Source organism: Vipera ursinii, assembly GCF_947247035.1.
Source record: "Vipera ursinii genome assembly, chromosome: 4".
In the NCBI taxonomy this organism is placed as follows: domain Eukaryota; kingdom Metazoa; phylum Chordata; class Lepidosauria; order Squamata; family Viperidae; genus Vipera; species Vipera ursinii.
The window spans coordinates 69171344-69190995 of record NC_139514.1 but is presented as its reverse complement, the minus strand read 5'-3'; the positions used below and the strand labels follow the sequence as shown (position 1 = coordinate 69190995).

Sequence of the window (19652 nt, the reverse complement as noted above, 5' to 3'; positions counted from 1 at the left end):
GCAGAGAGAAGCCATGCCCCGAACTGTATAAAAGGGGAATGCGTGGGAGGGCTGGTTTGCTGAAGGCAACCGTTTGAATAGCTCCTGTTTTAGTGGTTCGTATTTTGTTTTGCTCAGTTTGCTCTGTTTTGGATCTGTTTTGTGTAAATAAATTTGGTGGGCTTACTTCTAGCCTTTTGCCTTTTGTAAAGGGGTTGTCCCTGCCTTTTCTGCAGGGCCAGTAGTAGGCTGGAACAGAACAAGATGGCCAGAGGCACATTCCATTCTCACCCCGATAGAGAAACATCAAAGAGGATAGAGCAAGAAACAAAGCAAAGGAAATACACATCAGCAACCACAAGCTTCCCCCTTCCCCCCACCCCCCCAGGAGAATGGCAGAACCCGAAAAGAACAAGAAACCCCATGCCCATAGACAGAGAGGGTTCTGACATGTTAATTAGGATGAGAAATTATCTGACACCCTCAATAGGTAAAAATCTGATAAACAAATCTTTAAATGCCCTTTTTTGAACCTGGTCTTACTGCCAAGGGAAAACTCTTAGGTCTGTTTGGTTTGGTGCAGCAACCAAACAGGACAGGGTGCAGAGTCCAATGGATAGGAAGACTGCAGAAAGAACAGTTGCAACCATCTTGTCTTCCATAGAAGACTTGTATATTGCACAAGTCAAAAGGAGGGCTGCAAAGATATCTAAAGACTCCTCACATCCTGGACATTAACTGTTTCAACTCCTTCCCTTTTCATGGTGCTATAGGGCATTGTATGCCAAAGCAACTAGATAAGGGACAGTGTTTTTCCCTCGTGCTATCACTCAACTGAACACCTAATTCTCACAGTGCTATCTAATGTCCATGTAGTTTGGCTGTGTGTCAGGTCCCCTTTTTCAGGTGCCCTGCCATCCTGGTGGATTGGGGAGGAGGCCTCTTTGGGGAAGCATTCTTTGCATACTTTCACTTTTGCTGTAGCTGTTTGGGAATTAGGGAGGGGGATCATCTTCGGACAGAAAGGACTCCCTCCCAGCCAGTTCCAGCCTGACACCAAGGTCACTGTGCCCTGAAGATGAACTGTTATCAGTCCTGTGCTTCAATGTTCTCAAAACAACCTTGCAGCACTGTATTGGCTGCAGGTGGACATGGGGGTGGGTGGGTTGAGTTTCAATATGGGGAGAATAGCTTGTTGTTTTGCATGGGAATGCCAGATTAGGCTTGACTCTACTGCAGTCACTACTTCTCAGTAAAAGTTCTTTTGAGTAACCACACAGCGTCAAGAGTCATGATTTCCTGAGAGGGACAGTTGGGGCAGGTCCTTACACCATGGTGTTATTATTTATCATTATCTACTTTATTTCTTCTCCTTTATTGGTATTATTATTATTTTGTTGCTTTGCATATACACTGAGTGCTTCTGTAATGGAGACAAATTTCTTGTGTGTCTAATCACACTTAGCCAAATAAAGTATTCAATTCAATTCAAGTCTGACCTCTAAAAGAATACATAATTAATTTCACTGTTTTCATGAAAAGAACAAAACAGAAGAAAGATACAAAATACAAAATATTACACCACAAATAGATAAATTCAACCTAATTCTTAAGCACATTAAACAATGACCACAGAAAATAATGATCTGTCTTTCAAGCACATCAGTAGAGAGCCAGCTCACAAGCAGGAAGCAAAATGTTAGTGACCTTCCTATATCTTAGATGATCAGAGATTAAATAGCTTCAGCTTTAAAATCTGGTGGAAAAATAAACTGGATCAATAAAGATCCTGAAGTAAACACAAAACTAGCCTGCAAAAATGTAAAGAATAACACTTTCTTCAAAACCTAGGTTAATTCTTTTCTAATGAAACAATACATTTTTCATTTTAATGGCAAATTTGAGCATTTTGCATTTGTAGGCAGTAAGAAAAGCGTTCCAAACTGTATTTCATATACTTGGAAGCACAGGAAGGAATTTACAAGAAAATATGAACAAGGAAGCCTCAGATTGTATCAAATGATATGTGGTAAAATACATATCTGAAAATGATTTTCTGTTGCTTTTCAGAATGAAGGATGCCCTGATAAGGTCAGTATCTCTGAAGACGGATTTGTGAACAGCCCTTCCAAGTACAAAATACTATCTGGCAATGGAACAGTTGTGCATTATTGATAAAATTTAATCTGACACTTGAAAGCTTTTACTAGAGGAATAGTTGATTTATGCTAAAACATACTCACCATTCCACTGATGCAACGACCACAGATTGTTGTTTTGAATTCACCATGCAGCTCCTTCACAGCACTTGTGGTATAAAAACCCTCTGCTAGCAGAATGATTCCATACAAGAAAAAAAATGATGCAATTCCATAGATCACATATTGCATAAGTTTTATTCTGAAAAGGAAATAAGGCATTTAAGATTATGTCTTTTATCATCATATGAATGTGATGGTTCCGACAGATAAGAGACAAATAAATCAGAACTCCAAGGCTTGAAAATCCCTCAAAGAACATGTTTATTAGTTACAAAGTATCTGTACGGTCAAAAGCAAAATCAAGTCTGAATACACAAGTAACAATTACCCAATTACACAGTTAAATGTCCCACCCACAAAACTATGCAAGCAACTACGTTCCCCAATAAGCTCATTTGGTAGGCTTTTTATGCAATGCCCGGTCCCTAGTTGTGGGAACAGCAGATGACCTTGGTTCTCACAGGACAGAAGATTATTATGACTAACAAAGCACTTGGGCAACACTCCTCCCTCCGATCTATGTGGCAACCTAGAATGGGAAGAAAAAATGGCTGCAGCCATGCCCATTGTAGAGTTGACTGTCACCCCCCTCAAAAGGAAAGTGTCTCCTTTAGGGCAGGGCTTTTCAACCGGTCGTACGTGCACTGCTGGTGGTACGCGAGCACCTAGCTGGTGGTACGTGGTGTCACCTTCCACCCACCTCCCCCTGCCTTCCCCCCCATTCCTTACCAGCTCACTTGCTGCTGGAGAACATGCTGCTTGCTGGCAGCCTGCAGGAACCTATCAGGGCGCGCGAAGAGCGCAGGCGCAGAGTGAGGCCCCGCCCTCCCCTGGGACTGTGTCAGCAACCTTCCCCCAGAAGCAAGCCTGAGCCTGAAGGGGACAGAGACATCCAGTCCTTCAGCAGGTAGGTGTCCATCTTCTTTTCCTCCCCCCTTTCTTCTTCCCGATGTGCCCGGCTTTATGGAAGGGAAAGCAAAATGGCCAGATGGTGCGCACCCTCCTGGAGGACTCATCCCACGGCAGCAAGTGGGAATCGAGGCCCTTTGTTTTCTTGATGCGCGCCAGGCGATGCCATCAGAATGTGGGCATGGAGGGAAAAACGCACCTGCCTGACTCCCTCCCCCCCCACTGTTTTACAGAAACCCAATGACACACTCCTGCACAGCTCACTTTCTTGTTCTCTGCTTGCTTTCTGCAAGCAAGTTAACTGGGCAAGAGTGCGGGATCAGCCTGTGCAACTACAGCTGAGCTGTGCTGAGAAACCCAATCACACACTCCTGCACAGCTCACTTGCTTGCAGAAAGCGAGCTAGCGAGATTGCTGGGAGCCAGGGTCCAAAGGATTTGTGCGACATGTCTGAGAAGTTGAAATAGCGCCATGTCTCCTGCCTGTTTGCATACGGCGAGCCTGGCGAGATGCAGGGCTGTAATTTGTCAGAAAGTTGGTGGAAGGGTTTGGCTAGGGGGTTGAGGACAGGGGCTCTGGCAGGTCTTGGGTTGATGTTGCGCTTTGTGGGTGAGGGCATGTGTGTATGTGTGTTTGTACACACACACACACACGAGTTTCTCTTCCCTCCCTTCCACCTTGGTTCTGTGCTGGATCATACATTTTGGCTTTTCTGGACAGCCTTAGCAGCCTTTTGTTTGCTTCCTAAAAACTGGAGGGTGGTTGGGGGTAGAAGAAGTAGGAGGTGTGTGAAAAGAGAGGAGTAAGGAATTGGGACATAATGTTCCAGGAAGCCCCCTAGCTCCGCTGCACCCCCCTCCCCCCGTACCATCTTTTGGATGCAGAGAAAATGCCAGAGTTCAAGGCAAAATTAATACCAGGAGCTAGTAAGTTTTCCTTTTCTTCCTGTGAACAATCCACTGCCTAATTACTAAAACCAAACAGAGAACTTGCAGAGACGGGAGGTGAAAAAAAAACTCCGTTTGATTCTGCTGTTAATGGATAGATTTAATGGTTTGTAGTGGTTGGGGCGCCCGTTACAGTGAATGGCGATTGGGAAGCCTTCTGTCTGCTTCGGGTTCATGATTTAAGCCCAAACCATGGCAAATTTTGGCATGTGGCTGGAAAAAAATGTGGGGAAACTTTGTCAAAGTTTTTTTGGACTCGGTTCCTTCTTTGAAACTACTGGTGGAATCTAGTCTAGGAAAGTTTCCTTGAGTTCGCACATGAAAAAAAGCATCCAGGAGAGCTGGAGGAGAATGGACAGGGAGGCAGCAGTCCAGTGTTGGATTCCCCCCCATTCCTTTGAGTGTCGGGCCCATGGGGCTCGACAGGTGCTGCTTGGGTAGTCCGCTGATCCTGGGGCTTCACATAGCAAGCAGCAAGCAGCCGGGCGTGTCGCATGGCTGGCAGCTTTGCGTGGTGCTGCCGCGGTGGCAGGCAGGCAAGAGGGGCTTCTCCCTCTGGGGGTGGGGGGAGAAAGACACATTCTCCAACTGGCTCTGCCTTCCCTTTCTCTGGGCTGGGCTGCAATCTTGTCCGCTGCTTCTGCTCTTACTCCTTTCCCCTCCCTTGCAGAAAAAAAGGAGAAGGCAAGGGGTGGGGAAGGGGGTTTCCCCTCCTTTTGCAAGCAGGAAATATTGTGGGTCTCCTCACAAGGAAGGAAACCCCAGATGTGGAGCAAGCCAGGGAAAGTGTGTGTGTGTGTGTGTGTGTGTGTGTGTGTGTGTGTGTGTGTGTGTGTGTGAAATACCCAGCTGCAATTCCCGTGCAAGATTTCCTGCTTGCAAAGATTTCCTGCTGCAGGCGCAAAGCTGCCAGCCACGCCCAGCCTCAGTAGATCAAGCAAAGGAGAGGTGCGCGCGCGGCCACCTTCAAGCATGTACTCTCCTCTGCCTCTGCGTGTGCACAGGCAGGGCCGTGATGTTGCCAGTTCACTTCACCCCCCGGCTGCTCTGTGTGGTGAGAATCCTCCATTGCCTTCCAAAACCAGGCTAGGGTCTGGGCATCATAGTGCAGAACAATGGGAGGGAGGGAAGGGAGGGAGGAAGGGAGGGAGAAAAGGAAGGAGGTGACAAAGAGGGAAGGGAGGGAAGGAGGGACAATGAGAGGGAGGGATAATGGAAAGGTGGAAGGGACAAAGAGGGAGGGAAGGAAGGAAAGAAGAAAGGAAGGGACAATGGGAAAGAGGGAGGGAAGGAAGGCACCCACCCCAGTCCCACCCCCTCCACCAGAGACCCACGGATTTGCCCCCCACAGGCACCCCGCAACCTCAGCGATGAGCTGGCCATGCCCCCCCAGCCATTGACTTTGCTTGTCAAAAAGTTGCAAAAGGTGATCACATGACCCTGGGACACTGAACGTCATAAGTATGAATCAGTTGCCAAGCATCCTAATGTAAATCACATGACCCTGGGTATGTTGTAACAGTCTTAAGTGTGGAAAATGGTCATAAGTCACTTTTTTCAGTGCCATCATAACTTTGAACAGTCACTAAGTGAATTGTTGTAAGTTGAGGACTACCTGTACTTTATCATTTTTTTCCTTTTTTTTGGTCAAGTTTTTGACACCTTGCTGGGCGACTGGTAGTACTTGGATATTGCCTTATCTTAAACATGGTACAATGGGTGAAAAGATTGGGGAAACAAAAAGAATGTTAAGTATTTCCCTGAGGCTTGTGAGGATATTTGTTGTAAATTTTTTTATCAACCTGTCTGCTTTCACATTTGTACATTTCACCCACTTAGATTCTGACAGTGGATAGCCTTTCTGCTGAACAAGGTATTGTAACTTCTCCTTGTATAACCTGGAATCAAGAATTCATTTTATTTCATAATGTGTCTCCCCCTCTACCACTATTGGACCCAGCAGCTTCTTAGGAATAGGTCTATTCAGACACAGGTTTCAACAAACTACAATGGAACACAGGGTGGACTTTCCCAAAAAGCTGTGGAAGCTTTAACTACACGGTAACAGGATTTATGATTCAGATGATAGGAAAAGGACCCAGAAACTTTAGCCCCAATTTTTTACTGGGTAACCTCAATCTCAAATACTTAGTTGAAAGATAAACCTTTTCCCTAACATAAAATGGTCTTTGAGAGGAACGTTTTTTATCAGCCTGCTCCTTGTAAACCTTAGTGGCTTGGGTTAAGGCTTTTTTGACAATTGCCCAAACACTTTGGAAGGAGGTCACTCACTGATCCAGAGTTTGGGAGGCAGGTGGGTCCTGGGCGTACTCAGGCATAGGCACAAAATCCCTCCAAGTAGCTATCTTAAATGGTGTAAGACTAGTGCTTCTATGCACGGTATTATTATAGGCTACTTCAGCAAAAGGCAGGAGATCAGCCCAATTAGTCTGCTGGTAATTAACATAGCAACTGAGGTACTGCTCCACTATTGAGTTTATACATTAAGCTGCTCCATTAGTACTCAGATGAAAAGCTGATGAAAGCCCCTGAGTAGACCCAATAAGCTTAACTCTCTCCAGAACTTTGTAGTAAATTGAACACCCCCCTGTCTGAAATAATCTATTAGGAGCTGCGTGGAGTTGATAGATGTGCTTCAAAAACATCTTGGTCAGTTTCTGCACAAAGGGAAGCCCTGAACAAGTGATGAAATGAGCTTGTTTGGAAAATAGATCAATCACAGTCCATATTACAGTATTTCCCTTGTTCTCAGGCAGGTCCACTATAAAATCCATAGCTATTTCTTCCCAAGCTGGGAAGGGTCAGCTACTTGCTGCAAGAGCCATGGAGGCTTTCCAGGAGGTTTCTTCATAGCAGCACAGGTGGCACAATTTTCACATAACTCTCAATGTCTTTCTTCATGCCTGGCCACCAAAATTGCCTTCACACCAAATGTAACATTTTCAGGAACCCAAAGTGACCAGCTTGCTTTGCAACATGACTGCAATGAAGGGCTTTGATCCTGAGGGCACTCAGAAGGTACAGCTTAGAACCCTTCCAGGATAGCCCTCCCTAAAGGGTTAATAGAGTTTTATTGTCCTTGAATCAGGTGTCAGTCTCTAATTACTCTTTGAGTGTTTTCAGTAGGCAGTCATCAGGACCGGTAGATTGCTTTCGCAATTGAGTTCTAATGGTTATTTTTGAGGCAGATTGCGGTAGAGGAATGATAGAATTAATGATTTTCTCTCAATGTCATTTGAACTGAGGCATTCTAGACAAAGTGTCAGCTAAAAAATTCTTACCCCCTGGAAGTAGCTTAACCTAACTTAAATGGTTGAAGTATTGAGCCCACTGGACTTATTTCAGGGATAATTTGCGGGAGAGTTTCAGAGCTTCCAAATTTTTGTGATCAGTCTACGCTTCCAAAGATATCTCCCCCCCAATCCCAAAAGTGGTGCCATGTTAGTAGTGCCCATCATACCGCAAAAGTCTCCTTCTCCCAAACAGCCGACCTCCTCCCTGTATTAGTTAGCTTCCAGGAAATGTAAGTGCAGGGTTGTAATTCCCCACAGTGATTTTTTTTGTAAGAGAACAGCACCCACAGCCATGTCACTTGCATCTGCTTGAATGATGAATTGCTTTTCAGGATTGGCGTTTGAGAACAGATTCGGGTGCAAATAATTTTTTTAGTTTCTCCAATGCAGCTTGACACTCTAGTGACCAAGGCAATGGCTGACAAGGTCGGAGTTTCTCCCCTCCTTTTCTCGTTTTCAATAAGTTGGTTATTGGCATGGCTATCTTTGAGAAAGAGGGCATAAATTGGCAGTAAAAGCAAACCCCAGAAAGCTTTGAAGTTGTTTACAGATGCGAGAGGATTGATATTCCAATACAGCTTTCACTTTTGCAGGATCCATTTCTATTCCCTCATTTGAAATTCTGTGCCCTAGATAGTCAAGGGGTGTCTGGTGAAACTCACATTTAGATAGCTTTGTGTACAGTAGCTTCTTCAGCACTCCATGGACCAATTTAATGTGCTCTTTCATAGTCTCAGTGTAAATGAGAATGTCATCAAGATAAACTACACCCCCTTATACAGATGATCATGGAGCACCTGGTTGATTAACTACATAAATACAGCAGGAGTAGTCCAAAAGACATCACTTTAAATTGGAAACTTCCCAGGAGGAAGCTTTTCCATTCGTCCCCCTCCTTAATCCAGACTCTTAAATCCAACTTTGTGAAAAGTTTCCCCTTTCCCAGGTGGGCTAACATGTCCTTCATTAAGGAAAGGGAGTACATGTTCTCTATGCTGAAAGCATTTAATCCTTTAAAATCCATGCATAATCTCAGCAACCCATCTTATCTTTGAACAATACAGGGGCTGCTACACAAGATTTTGCTGGTTGGATGAAACCCTGAGCCAGGTTCTTATCAATGTACTCTCTTAACTCCTTCATCTCTCTGGTGTCATTGAGTACATTTTTGGCTTCAGGAGCTTGGCCCCAGGTAAGATTTCGATGGCACTGTAGGCTGATGAAGGGGGAGGACGGTGCATTCTTTCTCACTAAACGCCTCGGCTAAATCACAGTATTCATTTGGGACAAACTGGATTCCTGGCAGCTTTTCTTCAACAGCCTTGAGTATTTCAGGGTGTTCTTCCTGAGCCTCATTTATGGTATAGTCCTTTGTATCACTGGTGGTGACAGGGGGGAAGTGACCTATTCCCAATCTTAAATTCCACACTCCATTCTCCCACCAGATGTTTGGGCATCACTTGACAAGCCAGGACAGGCCCAAAATCACAGTCATTTTTGGCACCACCACAAAATCGATGATTTCCCAGTGCTAACCCAATTCCAATTGCACTGGTTCTGTCAGGTGCGTGGCAGGTGCACTGCCAATAAGGGGCTTGTCATTTTGTTCAAATCTCATGGCTAGGGGTAACAGCCTTGCCTGAATCCCTAGCTTGAGCACTTGTGGGTAGATTAATTAGGCACCTGGTGCAACCTATTAATACATTTAAGTCCATTTGGGCCCCGGGGATGGCAAAAGGTGGAATGGGTTGACTTACCATTGGATCGTCCTCGCCTCCCTCATCACTGTTATAGGACACCTGCATCTGCAGCAGCTCAGTCCAGTCTTTTGCCTTGAGCTCAGTGGGGGGGAGGCCTCGATGACCGGGTCTTGACATGGCCAGTTTGTCTTCTCTCTTCCTCCTCTGGGAGCTTTCCGTGGCTTTGCAGTGGCAATTGGTGTTTCTGGGCTGGGGCTTGGGAGCCAGGCACTTCACAGCACAGTGACCCATTTGATTGTATCGGTAGCACTTGATAGGAGTCCTGGCTGGTGCTTGGGGGATGCTGGTGTTTATAGTGGCCTGGGAACATTAGCCCAAAAGGCATTTCTCCTGGACATGCAGCGGTGGGTTCAGCTATGCCTGGCTTTCTGGGGCAGTCCAATTTGATATCCAGCATTACTGCCATGCTGTACCATTCATGCAATTGGTTAGGAAATCACCAAATGATGTAGGCTTGGAGTAAGTCGCGGTCTAGCCCCTGGTTGAAGTAGTTGATCAATGATCATTCTGGCCACTGCCCTAGCTGACCAGCAAACTCGCCTGAATTCATGAACGTATTCTTTAGTGGAGTGGCCTTTTTGCTTCAGACAGTGGATCTCCTTCTCAGCCAACAGGGTCTGGGATTCATCTTCAAAATGACCTCTCAGCTGCTCCATGAATAGGTTAGAATTCTGCAGTTCAGGAGCCCCTTCATCATGGAGTTTGGTCACCCACTTGGCCGCTTCTTCCTCCAAATTGGCCACCACGGCATTCACCATCTGAGCATCATCCAGGTAGGCATAAGCACAGCAATCTAGATGAGCCCACACTTGGTTCAGAACAGCTTCTCTGGGTCCCCATCAAAGGTAGGCATGGTGGGAGGTGGCTCAAATCGTAGCAAGTCTGCCTGCACCTGATGCTGGGCTGCCTATTGGTCCTAGGGACATGGCCAAACCACCCTCCAGACTTCCTTTGGCCGGGCTCCTGGACTGGCAGTTTGAGGCTGCAGCAGCAGGCTGGGTTGGGATACAGGGCTTGACATGACAGTGACTGGGGAATAAGAGAGGCAGCATGGGGTTCTGCAGTTGGGCCGGAACTCCGGTGAAGAGGGGGAAGAGAGAGGTAGCCCTTGGCATTTCCCCCATGGTGCACACATCCTGGGCGATGGCAGCTGTCTCTTTTACCTCCAATCTGCTGAACTTCTCCTTCAGCTGCTTGAGCAAGGGGCTGTGGACTACAGATTGGAACTTGCACTTTCTGAGTCATCCCCTTCGATTGATCCCTTTCCCTTCTGGTATGCTGTGGACAAAAACCCCTGGGGCAGCAGCAAAAGGAGTGCTCCTGCGCTGAGGGGCAGCTTCAGTTTGATAGAGGTCCACTAGGATCATAGTTCTCCCATGCAGTACCAGCTTCCCAGTTTGGATCAACTGGGACTTTGGCTGAGCCCCTGCCGGTGATGCCTCCTCAGTGGCTGGCTGCTTATGCTCCGACAGCCAGAGTTCCGTTGCAGCTGGCAACGGCACCACTCTTTTCCTCCATCCTCAAATCTTAGCCAAGTCTTTACCGCTCTCCCAAAGGATGGGTAGGCGGTCAGGGCTCAGCACCCTGAAAGAAAACTAAAGTTTTAGGAGACTTGGTTTAATGTCATGATTCCGAAGACAGAGACGAATAAAGCAGAACTCTGAGGCTTGAAAATCCCTCAAAGAACTTGTTTATTAGTTACAAAGTATCTGCATGGTCAAAAGTGAAATCAAGTCTGAATACACAAGTAACAATTACCCAATTACACAGTTAAATGTCCCACCCACAAAACTATGCAAGCAATTACGTTCCCCAATATACTCATTTGGCAGTCTTTTTATGCAATGCCGAGTCCCTAGTGATGACCTTGGTTCCCATGGGACAGAAGATTATTATGACTAATGAAGCACCTGGGAAACCCCCTCCCTCCGATCTATGTGGCAACCTAGAATGAGAATAAAAAAATGGCTGAAGCTATGCCCATTGTAGAGTTGACAATGAAGAGTAGAACAAAGTGCTAGCAAGTTACGACAGTGCTGAACAAGACGAACAGCTGGTCCTTGAAATTGTGACCATCACAGCATCCCATGATCATGTGATGGCAATTTGTGTGCCTGGCAAACAGCTTGAGTTACGATAGTTGCACATGGTTATACACGATTGTCATTTGTGACCTTTACTCCTGGCTTCCAACAAGCAAATACAATAGGAAAGCCATCAGAAGGTTATAAATGGTGACTACTGTATATGGCATGTGTTTAACAACCACATCAGTTAGCAACAGAGTTCCTGGACCCATTAACCAAGGTCTACCTGTATGTGTACTCACTCAAATACAGACACAAACAGATATAAATAAAATCAAAGGGGTTAGGGTTGGGGAGTCCCTGATTGCAAACTGGGCTGGCACATGTTTGTCTTGCAAACTTGAAGAGTTGCACAAAGGGAGCGTGAGCCCAGCTGGGGTGCCGGGAGTGGGAGAGGAGGAAAGTGAAGAAGAAGAAGCAGGAGGAAGAGGGAGCCGGACCAGGAAGAGGAGGAGGAGGAGGAGGCGGCAGGAGGATAGTTAGCAGAAGAAGCAAGAGGAGGGAGAGGAGGAAGGACGTGGAGCTCAGATGTTGCAAACCAGTTGCAAGTGCAGCCATCAGAGGACCTTGCACTGAGCAAGATGGCTTCTGCCCTGCCACTCTCCTGCCCCTGCCCAGACCCCTGCAGACTTGCCACATTCCTGGAGGTGGAAGACATGCTTTCAGCACACCTCCAGCTGTGTGGCCCAGTTCCGGTCTGCAGACCGGGGGTTGTGGAGCCCTGCTTTAGGACATTAGGCACAGGAAAGGGAACTGGACTGGAAACCTTCCAATACTTCCATTGTTTATTCTATAATTTGCTTGCTACATCAAAACCATCTGGTAACATATTCATTTGATTTCAGAAATCCTAGAATGCCAAATTCCACTTTGATTAAAAAGATAGATATTAAGCATTTTTATAGAAATTAAGCATTTTTCCTATACAGTACAAATTCAGACCTCTTAAAAAGTTGCATACATGTATCTCTACAATAAAAGGTCATATGCATATTTATAAAACACTGTTAAACTTTAATGAGACCTAATCCCATCCAAGACATCATGTTGAATGATCTGCTATCTGGTTTTCATAGCAAAGGTTGCCTAGCCTAAGAGTTATGCAATACTTTACAGTATGTTTCAAAGTACCAGAAAGATACAAAATTCACCCAATTGACTCAGGTAATTCTAAAGCCTATGGATAATGCATATTAAACACAAATTTTCATAGAAAGAACAGCATAATAAAATATTCATTTTTACCATTTTTTCTAGATTCATCTAGACAAGTTCTTTTGTGTAGGAAAATTTTAGAGTATTTTGTTTTAAAAATGTAGAAGGGAGATTATACCTGGCCCTAACATGATTCTCTTTGAGCTTTGGAAAAGTAATTGGGTTGAATAGTTTACATGTTCCAAAGTGGATTTTTCATTCAACCTATATTGTTCTGTGAACTTGATTTTGATGGTCCATATCTTTGTCCCTTTGTGGAGAATCTGATTAGCCTGGAGAAGTAAGAAATATTGCCAAAAGCCCATCTGATAGCTTCTTATCAATTTTGGCATTCTACCTTGGATAAATAGTTATCTGACAAAACTAATAGGAGTACACTTAAGGAAAAAATTGAATCTTAAAGCAATAACTTACTGTTACCAAGTCCTCTCATCTAATTTGAAATCCTGGATGTTGACAAAGCATCTTGCAGCAAAAAGAATAACTCAGAAAGTTTCTAGTATCTCAATTTCCTCTCTGTTGATGTAGATACCTACTTGGAGCTGGAGATTTTGTCTTGAAGAGTTCTACACTGCTGGTATAATTTAAGGCAGGGGTGTCAAACTGCTGGTCTGTGGGCCAGATGCGTCATGCCAATACTCCACCCATCCCATTGCCGGCAATGGAAAAAAAAATTGTGATATGTTGTGACACATCATGTGACATTGCGAGTTTGACAACCCTGATTTAAAGGTTATGGAGGATGTTTCAGTATAAGCTATTGGTAGAGTTTACTTACATATATTCCATATCCATATCCATTTATTTAAAATAGATAAAATCAATTTGAGTAGGAACCAACTCTTGCAATATTTGATGTAATGCCCTTAATATTCTTTGATGGCAGAATGTTTAAGCAACAATGTTATTTATAATTTTGCCATTGTGGATCAGTAATTAAATTCTTTCATACTCTCTTTTGATGTGAGGCATTAATGAAAGAAAAGAAAAGCATTTGATTTCCCAGACTTCATATAAATCTAGTTCTCAAGCTTTTTAAAAATAATTTAAGAAAAAGCCACTTTCTTAATGTTTTCATCAAAATGCTCTAAAAGTTGTAAGACAAATGTAAAATAACTATATTAAGAAACTTGTAAAATAAACTATATTTGTAAATTGTATCCTTGCTTTGCTGAATCATAATTCAACTAGGAAACGTATTTTTATATTTAGATAAATCCAGCAATCTTGATTCATAAAATCCAATTTTATCGTCTATTTTTTATATAATACATTGGGTATTTGTTTAGTTCAACTGCAGTGACCAGTAATAAACAAGCTGAGCTTTGTATCCCAATAAAATAGAAACTAAAGCTTTAAATATACTTTAGCTTCAGGCTTAGGTGGAGTTCGTAGTTTATTATACATCTTCCATATAATTCTGTGGCAAGGATGAAAGAAATTTCATGAAACCTTCAAGTTACTCATTATATTTATTATTTTATCCTTAAAATTTGCAGTGTTTCTTTCTCATGTTTTTCTCCAGTATATTTTAGTGGGTCTAATCTCCTGGCAACAGCTTCATTTTTCCCTCCAATAGTTGTTATGGAGTTGGATAACTATGCCCTCTTTCTGAGATTGCTACATTTAATTTTCTTTTCCCTGTTGAATTAAACAAAACATTTGAAGCAAAAGTACATACTGAATCCTAGCAGCCAGTTTTTATTCATTACACTTTTAGCCCCGTTGAATATCATTAGTAACCATACAGCATTTTGAAAAGTTCTCCAAAAATTAATACATTTTCCTTTTGATAAATTCTGTACTCAAGTGCTGATCTCTCTGAAGAACAGACATGTATAACATGGCTTACATTTGTTATCATTGCTCTGGCAATTTCACTGGCTAATAATTTCACTGTCTTTGTTGTATAAAGAAAAAAAATAGATTCACACTTACACTTCAGATAACAAAGCATGATCAGTCACATTTGTGGAAAAATTCTGTTCAAGGATAGATATAGTTCCTGCAAGAGCCACATGACCACAGCCACAAAACAATGCTACTCCAGAGAAGCAGAGTATTGTTGCCACAAGTGAAGCATATGGAACTCCTCCCAGGCACTTAATGCAACATTCAAAACAACCTAGACAAGAAAAAAAAATAGGGGGGGGGGGACATTTGAGAACAATTATTTAGAATTCCATTTGAAATAAACCATGAGTGCTATTGGTTTGCACTTAATTTAACCAACTAACTTCCCTATATACCTGTCACTTTAAAGTACAATAGTGATAATCCACAACAGTTGCTGATGAAAAAGCTTAAATAGTCTATGCTACAAAAAAGGAAAGGAATAAATATATTTTAGGTAACACAATAAAATGTAAACATATTCAATGCACCATATGTTACATTAGGATATTTCTGCAATTTAATGAGCCAAGAATAGGAGCCAGGTAATCCCCAATGTAAATATAAACTGATTGTCAGAAACCCCTTCAATGTTTCTTTTTGGGGCTCTGCCATTATAATGGGAGCGGGGAGGCTTTCATCTGCTGGGAGTGGGGCTTATGGCTGTGCTTCCTCTACTTTAATGTATCTCTTTGGGTATGAAAAGGGAATGGAATGTGCCAAGGGCCATCTGCCTTATCTCCAATCCATTGCAAGATCTGGTGAAGTGCCTTATCAGTGTGTGTGGCTAGGGGTGCCCCACTTCAATTACATGACTGGTGCTCCTGGCCAAAGAGGTGGAGATTGACCAGCACTGCAACCCGTACTGCTCTGGTAAAACATGGAAACAGTCCCCACCGGAGAAGAGAGAGAAGCAGCGAAAACCTCGGCTGTGCCCCCCTCAATCAACCACCTGCTTCAAATGCAGCAAAAAAGGTCATCGTGCCATGGAATGCTGCAGCAAAACTCCAAAAAAGGAGGTGATAGGCAATCTGGAGGAAAGCCGACTAAGCCCAGCCAACGCCATAAAGACATGGAGCGCGGAGGTCATGCAGTCCTATCCAACCTCAAAACCAGGGGTGAAACTCCGACCCCACCAGAAGATGAACCCAGGATGCCAGACAGTGACTATGACAATGACCCATTGGTAAGTGGGCCGATCGCACCCATGCCCATGCCCACAGAACTGTTAATTCTAGGCACAGAAGGAAAATTAACTCTGACTGCCCTTTTAGACCAGATGCCTGGTCGCTAATCGGGAAATTAGGGGTCCAGTTAAGGAGGTTAAGAAACCCTATCTCCTTCTGCCAAATTGATGGATCCATTGCATGGGGGATCCCAGCCACACTAGCTACATAAAGCCACTCAGAGACTTGTAACCTTCATCATGGCACCTGGAATGGAGTGGCCACTCATCCTGGAGTTAGCATGGCTGAAAAAATAGAACCGGCTGATAGACTGGAGAGAGGGATGTTTGAAATTCCCCAGAGAAAAGAACCCCCTATTGGGCAAACAAATCCGCCCAGGAAGGGAACAGATCAGGGAGATAGTGGCCACTTTGAGCAGTGAGGCCATGCAAACCATACCCAGGGAGTACCAGGATCTGGCTGAGGTTTTCAACGAAAGGGGTTCAGACGAAGTAGCTCCCCACTGGCTCAGACTCTGTTATCGAGATTGTTCCTGGGGCAAAGTCACCAAAGCCAAAGCTGTATTGGATGACCCCCCATGGAATTAAGCAAACTACATAGGTTCATTGACAAAAACCTGGCCCATGGGTTCATACAACCCAGGTGGCCACACCCATGCTGTTCAGAGAGAAGAAAGAGGGGTCTCTTCATTTCTATGTTAATAGAGATCTGAACACTGTATGTGTGGAAAATGTGTATCCCCTGCCTCTCATGAAAGATATTCGAAAGGAAAAATATTTTCTAAGGTGGACCTGTGGGAGGCATATGATAGAGTTAGGATCAAGGAAGGGGATGAATGGAAAACCCCTTTCAACTGCCCCCTTGGATGTTTTCAATTTAGAGTGCTCCCTTTTGGCCTGCAAGCCCTGCAAGGGGCCCTAACCATGTTCATGCAACTAATCAACGAGGTGCTCCATGAGCACCTGTATAAGGGAATTTTGATGTACCTGGATGGTATATTAATTTACACCAAAACAAAGGCAGAACACATGAAGTTGGCCAGAGAGGTCTTAAATAAACTCCAAGCGGCTAAGCTCTATGCGAAATTGTCAGTGTGAGTTCCATAAAGAGAACATTGACTACCTAGGCTACAGGATTTCACATGATGGAGTGGAGATAGACCTGGAGAAAGTACGTGCTGTCTTAGATTGGGTGGTCCCCTGCACCAGAAAGCAGCTACAAAGTTTCCTGGGTTCTCTGAATTTCTACTGACAGTTCTCTTTCACCCAGATTGCTTTACCTATCACAAACTTGTTAAAAATGAAAGGGGTGGATAAACTGAGACCCAGCCAGCCCCTGAAGTGAACTATGAAATGACAAGTGGTATTTGAAAGATTAAAAAGACTTTTCTCAGCAGAGCCAATTCTGAGGCACCCAGACCCAGAAAAGGCATTCATAATCCAGGCTGATGCCAGTGATGTAGCAGTAGCAGCAGTGTTACTCCAAGAGAATGAAGAGGGAAACTGCAGCCCTGTGCTTACACCTCCAAAAAGCTATCAGAGACCAAACAATGTTGGGCCGTTTGGGAGAAGGAAGCTTTCAGTGTGCGGGGCCCTCCTCAACTGGAAACATTTTCTGGAAGGGAGTAAGATTCCTTTCCAAGTATGGACTGATCATAAAAATTTAGAAGATACCTAGGAAGTTGTCCCCCAAACAGGTATGGTGGGCCTAACACTTCCACCACTTTCTCTCCACTACTTCCCCGGGGGGCGGGGAAGAGAATTTCTTAATGGATGCTCTATCTAGAATGCCGCAATACAAGAGCACCAAAGCAGAGGTAGTCAAACCTCTATTACCAACCCAGCAATCGGCAGCACCAGTTGTTACAAGATCACAAAAGAGAACTCCCACCCAGCTGGATGAAGCTGCCTCAACAGTGTTAAAAGAGGCTTTAGAGACAGATGAATGGTTCTTAGAGCACAAGAATCTTTACTCAATGTGGAATGGACTGGCATGGGTGGAGGAAAATGGTATGTCCCAGCCACACAAAGGCTAAAAACTATGCAAGCCTCCTATGAATCAAAACTGGTGGGACACTTTGGGTTTGTGAAAACCCTTCACCTAATAAAGAGGTAGTTCTGGTGGCCATCATTGAAAGAGGACATTGAAAGTTATATAGTCAGCTGCTCGATATGCGCCACAACGAAAAGGAGATAAGGAAAAATGCTTGGCTTTTTACAGCCGGTAGCAAGCCCTTCAGCATCCTGGAGAGAGATCTCTATGGACTTTATTGTGGAACTACCAGATAGTACAGGAAACACAGTTATTTGGGTTGTGATCAATTTATTCTCAAAACAGGTCCACTTCATCCCATGCCAGAAGTTCCCAACTGCCAGAACCCTAGTTAAAATCTTCCTCCAACATATCTACCAATTGCATGGAGCCCCCCAATACATAATTTCAAACAGAGGGGTCCAATTTACTTTCAAGTTCTGGAAGGCCTTTTTGGACCTTTTGGGCACAGAACAAGGCTTGAGTTCTAGTCAACATCTTCAAACAAATGGGGGTACAGAACAAAAGAACTCAGTTCTGGAACAATACTTTAGATGCTTTATCAACTATCAAGAGGACAATTGGACTGATTTCTTGCCATTTGCTGAAGTGGCATATAACAATGCTATCCATTCTAGTACTGGATACACTCCCTTTCAAGTAGCTATAGGGCAGGTGTTTAAGCCAATGCCAGAACTGCCTACTAATGAACCCACTATCCCTTTCCTTAAGGAATGGGTGAATCAGCTACAAAACACCTGGCCAATAATAAGGAAAGTTTTGGATGAAGCTAGAGAAGCCTACAAAGCCCAAGCAGATAAAAAAAAGAATTGATCATTGAACCTGGTCATTGAACCAGGTTTTGGTGCTTTTGGCAGTGTGGGCAGGTGCCAAGTCCTGCTGGAAAATGAAGTTAGCATCCCCATAAAGCTCGTCTGTGGAAGGAAACATGAAGTGCTCCAAAATCTCCTGGTAGACGGCTGCGTTGACCCTGGACTTAAAGAAGCACGGTGGACCAACACCAGCAGATGACATGGCTCCCCAAATCAACACAGACTGTGGAAACTTCACACTGGACTTCAAGGATCTTGCAGTGTGTGCCTCTCCATTCTTCCTCCAGACTCTGGGTCCTTGGTTTCCAAATGAGATGCAAAAGTTGCTCTCATCAGAAAAGAGGACTTTGGACCACTGAGCAACAGACCAGGTCTGTTTTTCTTTAGCTCAGGTAAGACGCTTCTGACATTGTTTGTTGTTCAGGAGCGGCTTGACAAGAGGAATATGACATTTGAAGCCCATGTCCAGGATCCGTCTGTGTGTGGTGGCTCTTGATGCACTGACTCCAGCCTCAGTCCACTCCTTGTGAAAGTCCCCAAAACTTTTGAATTCCTGACAATCCTCTTCAGGCTGCGGTCATCCCTGCTGCTTGTGCACCTTTTTCTTCCACACTTTTCCCTTCCACATAACTTTCTATTAATGTGCTTTGATACAGCACTTTGGGAACATCCAACTTCTTTTGCAATTACCTTTTGAGGCTTTCCCTGCTTATGGAGGGTGTCAGTGATGGTTTTCTGCACAACTGTCAGGTCATCAGTCTTTCCCCATGATTGTGATTCCTACTGAACCAGACTGAGAGACCATTTAAAGGCTCAGGAACCCTTTGCAGGTGTTATGGCTTAATTAGATGATTAGAGTGGGACACTTTGAGACTAGAATATTGCACCTTTTCACAATATTCTAATTTTCTGAGATTGTGGATTTGGGGTTTTCATGGACTGTAAGCCATAATCATAACAATTATGACAAATCACAGCTTGAACTATCTTGCTTTGCATGTAATGAGTCTATCTTATATATTAGTTTCCCCTTTTAAGTTGCATTACTGAAATAAATGAACTTTTGCACAATATTCTAATTTTTCAAGTTTCACCTGTAGATATCAGTAAAATAAAGGAAGAAGAATGTAGGATTTTGTCATTGAATATAAATGGTTTAAACTCACCAATGAAAAGACAAAAAATCTTCAACAAACTCATTCGTCAAAAATTAGATATAATAGCAATTCAGTACGT

General features: G+C 43.9%; 1 protein-coding gene across 1 annotated transcript in view; it reads right to left on the bottom strand.

Moving 5' to 3' along the window:
- The window catches only part of GPM6B (glycoprotein M6B), a 207941-nt gene that overhangs the window by 20382 nt on the left and 167907 nt on the right, over nucleotides 1-19652 (bottom strand). The window contains exons 2-3 of the mRNA XM_083362716.1: nucleotides 14411-14597; nucleotides 2223-2379 (exon numbers count right to left, since the gene is read on the bottom strand). Of these exons, the coding sequence (XP_083218842.1) occupies nucleotides 2223-2379; nucleotides 14411-14597 (344 nt within the window). The remainder of the gene's footprint in view (nucleotides 1-2222; nucleotides 2380-14410; nucleotides 14598-19652) is intronic.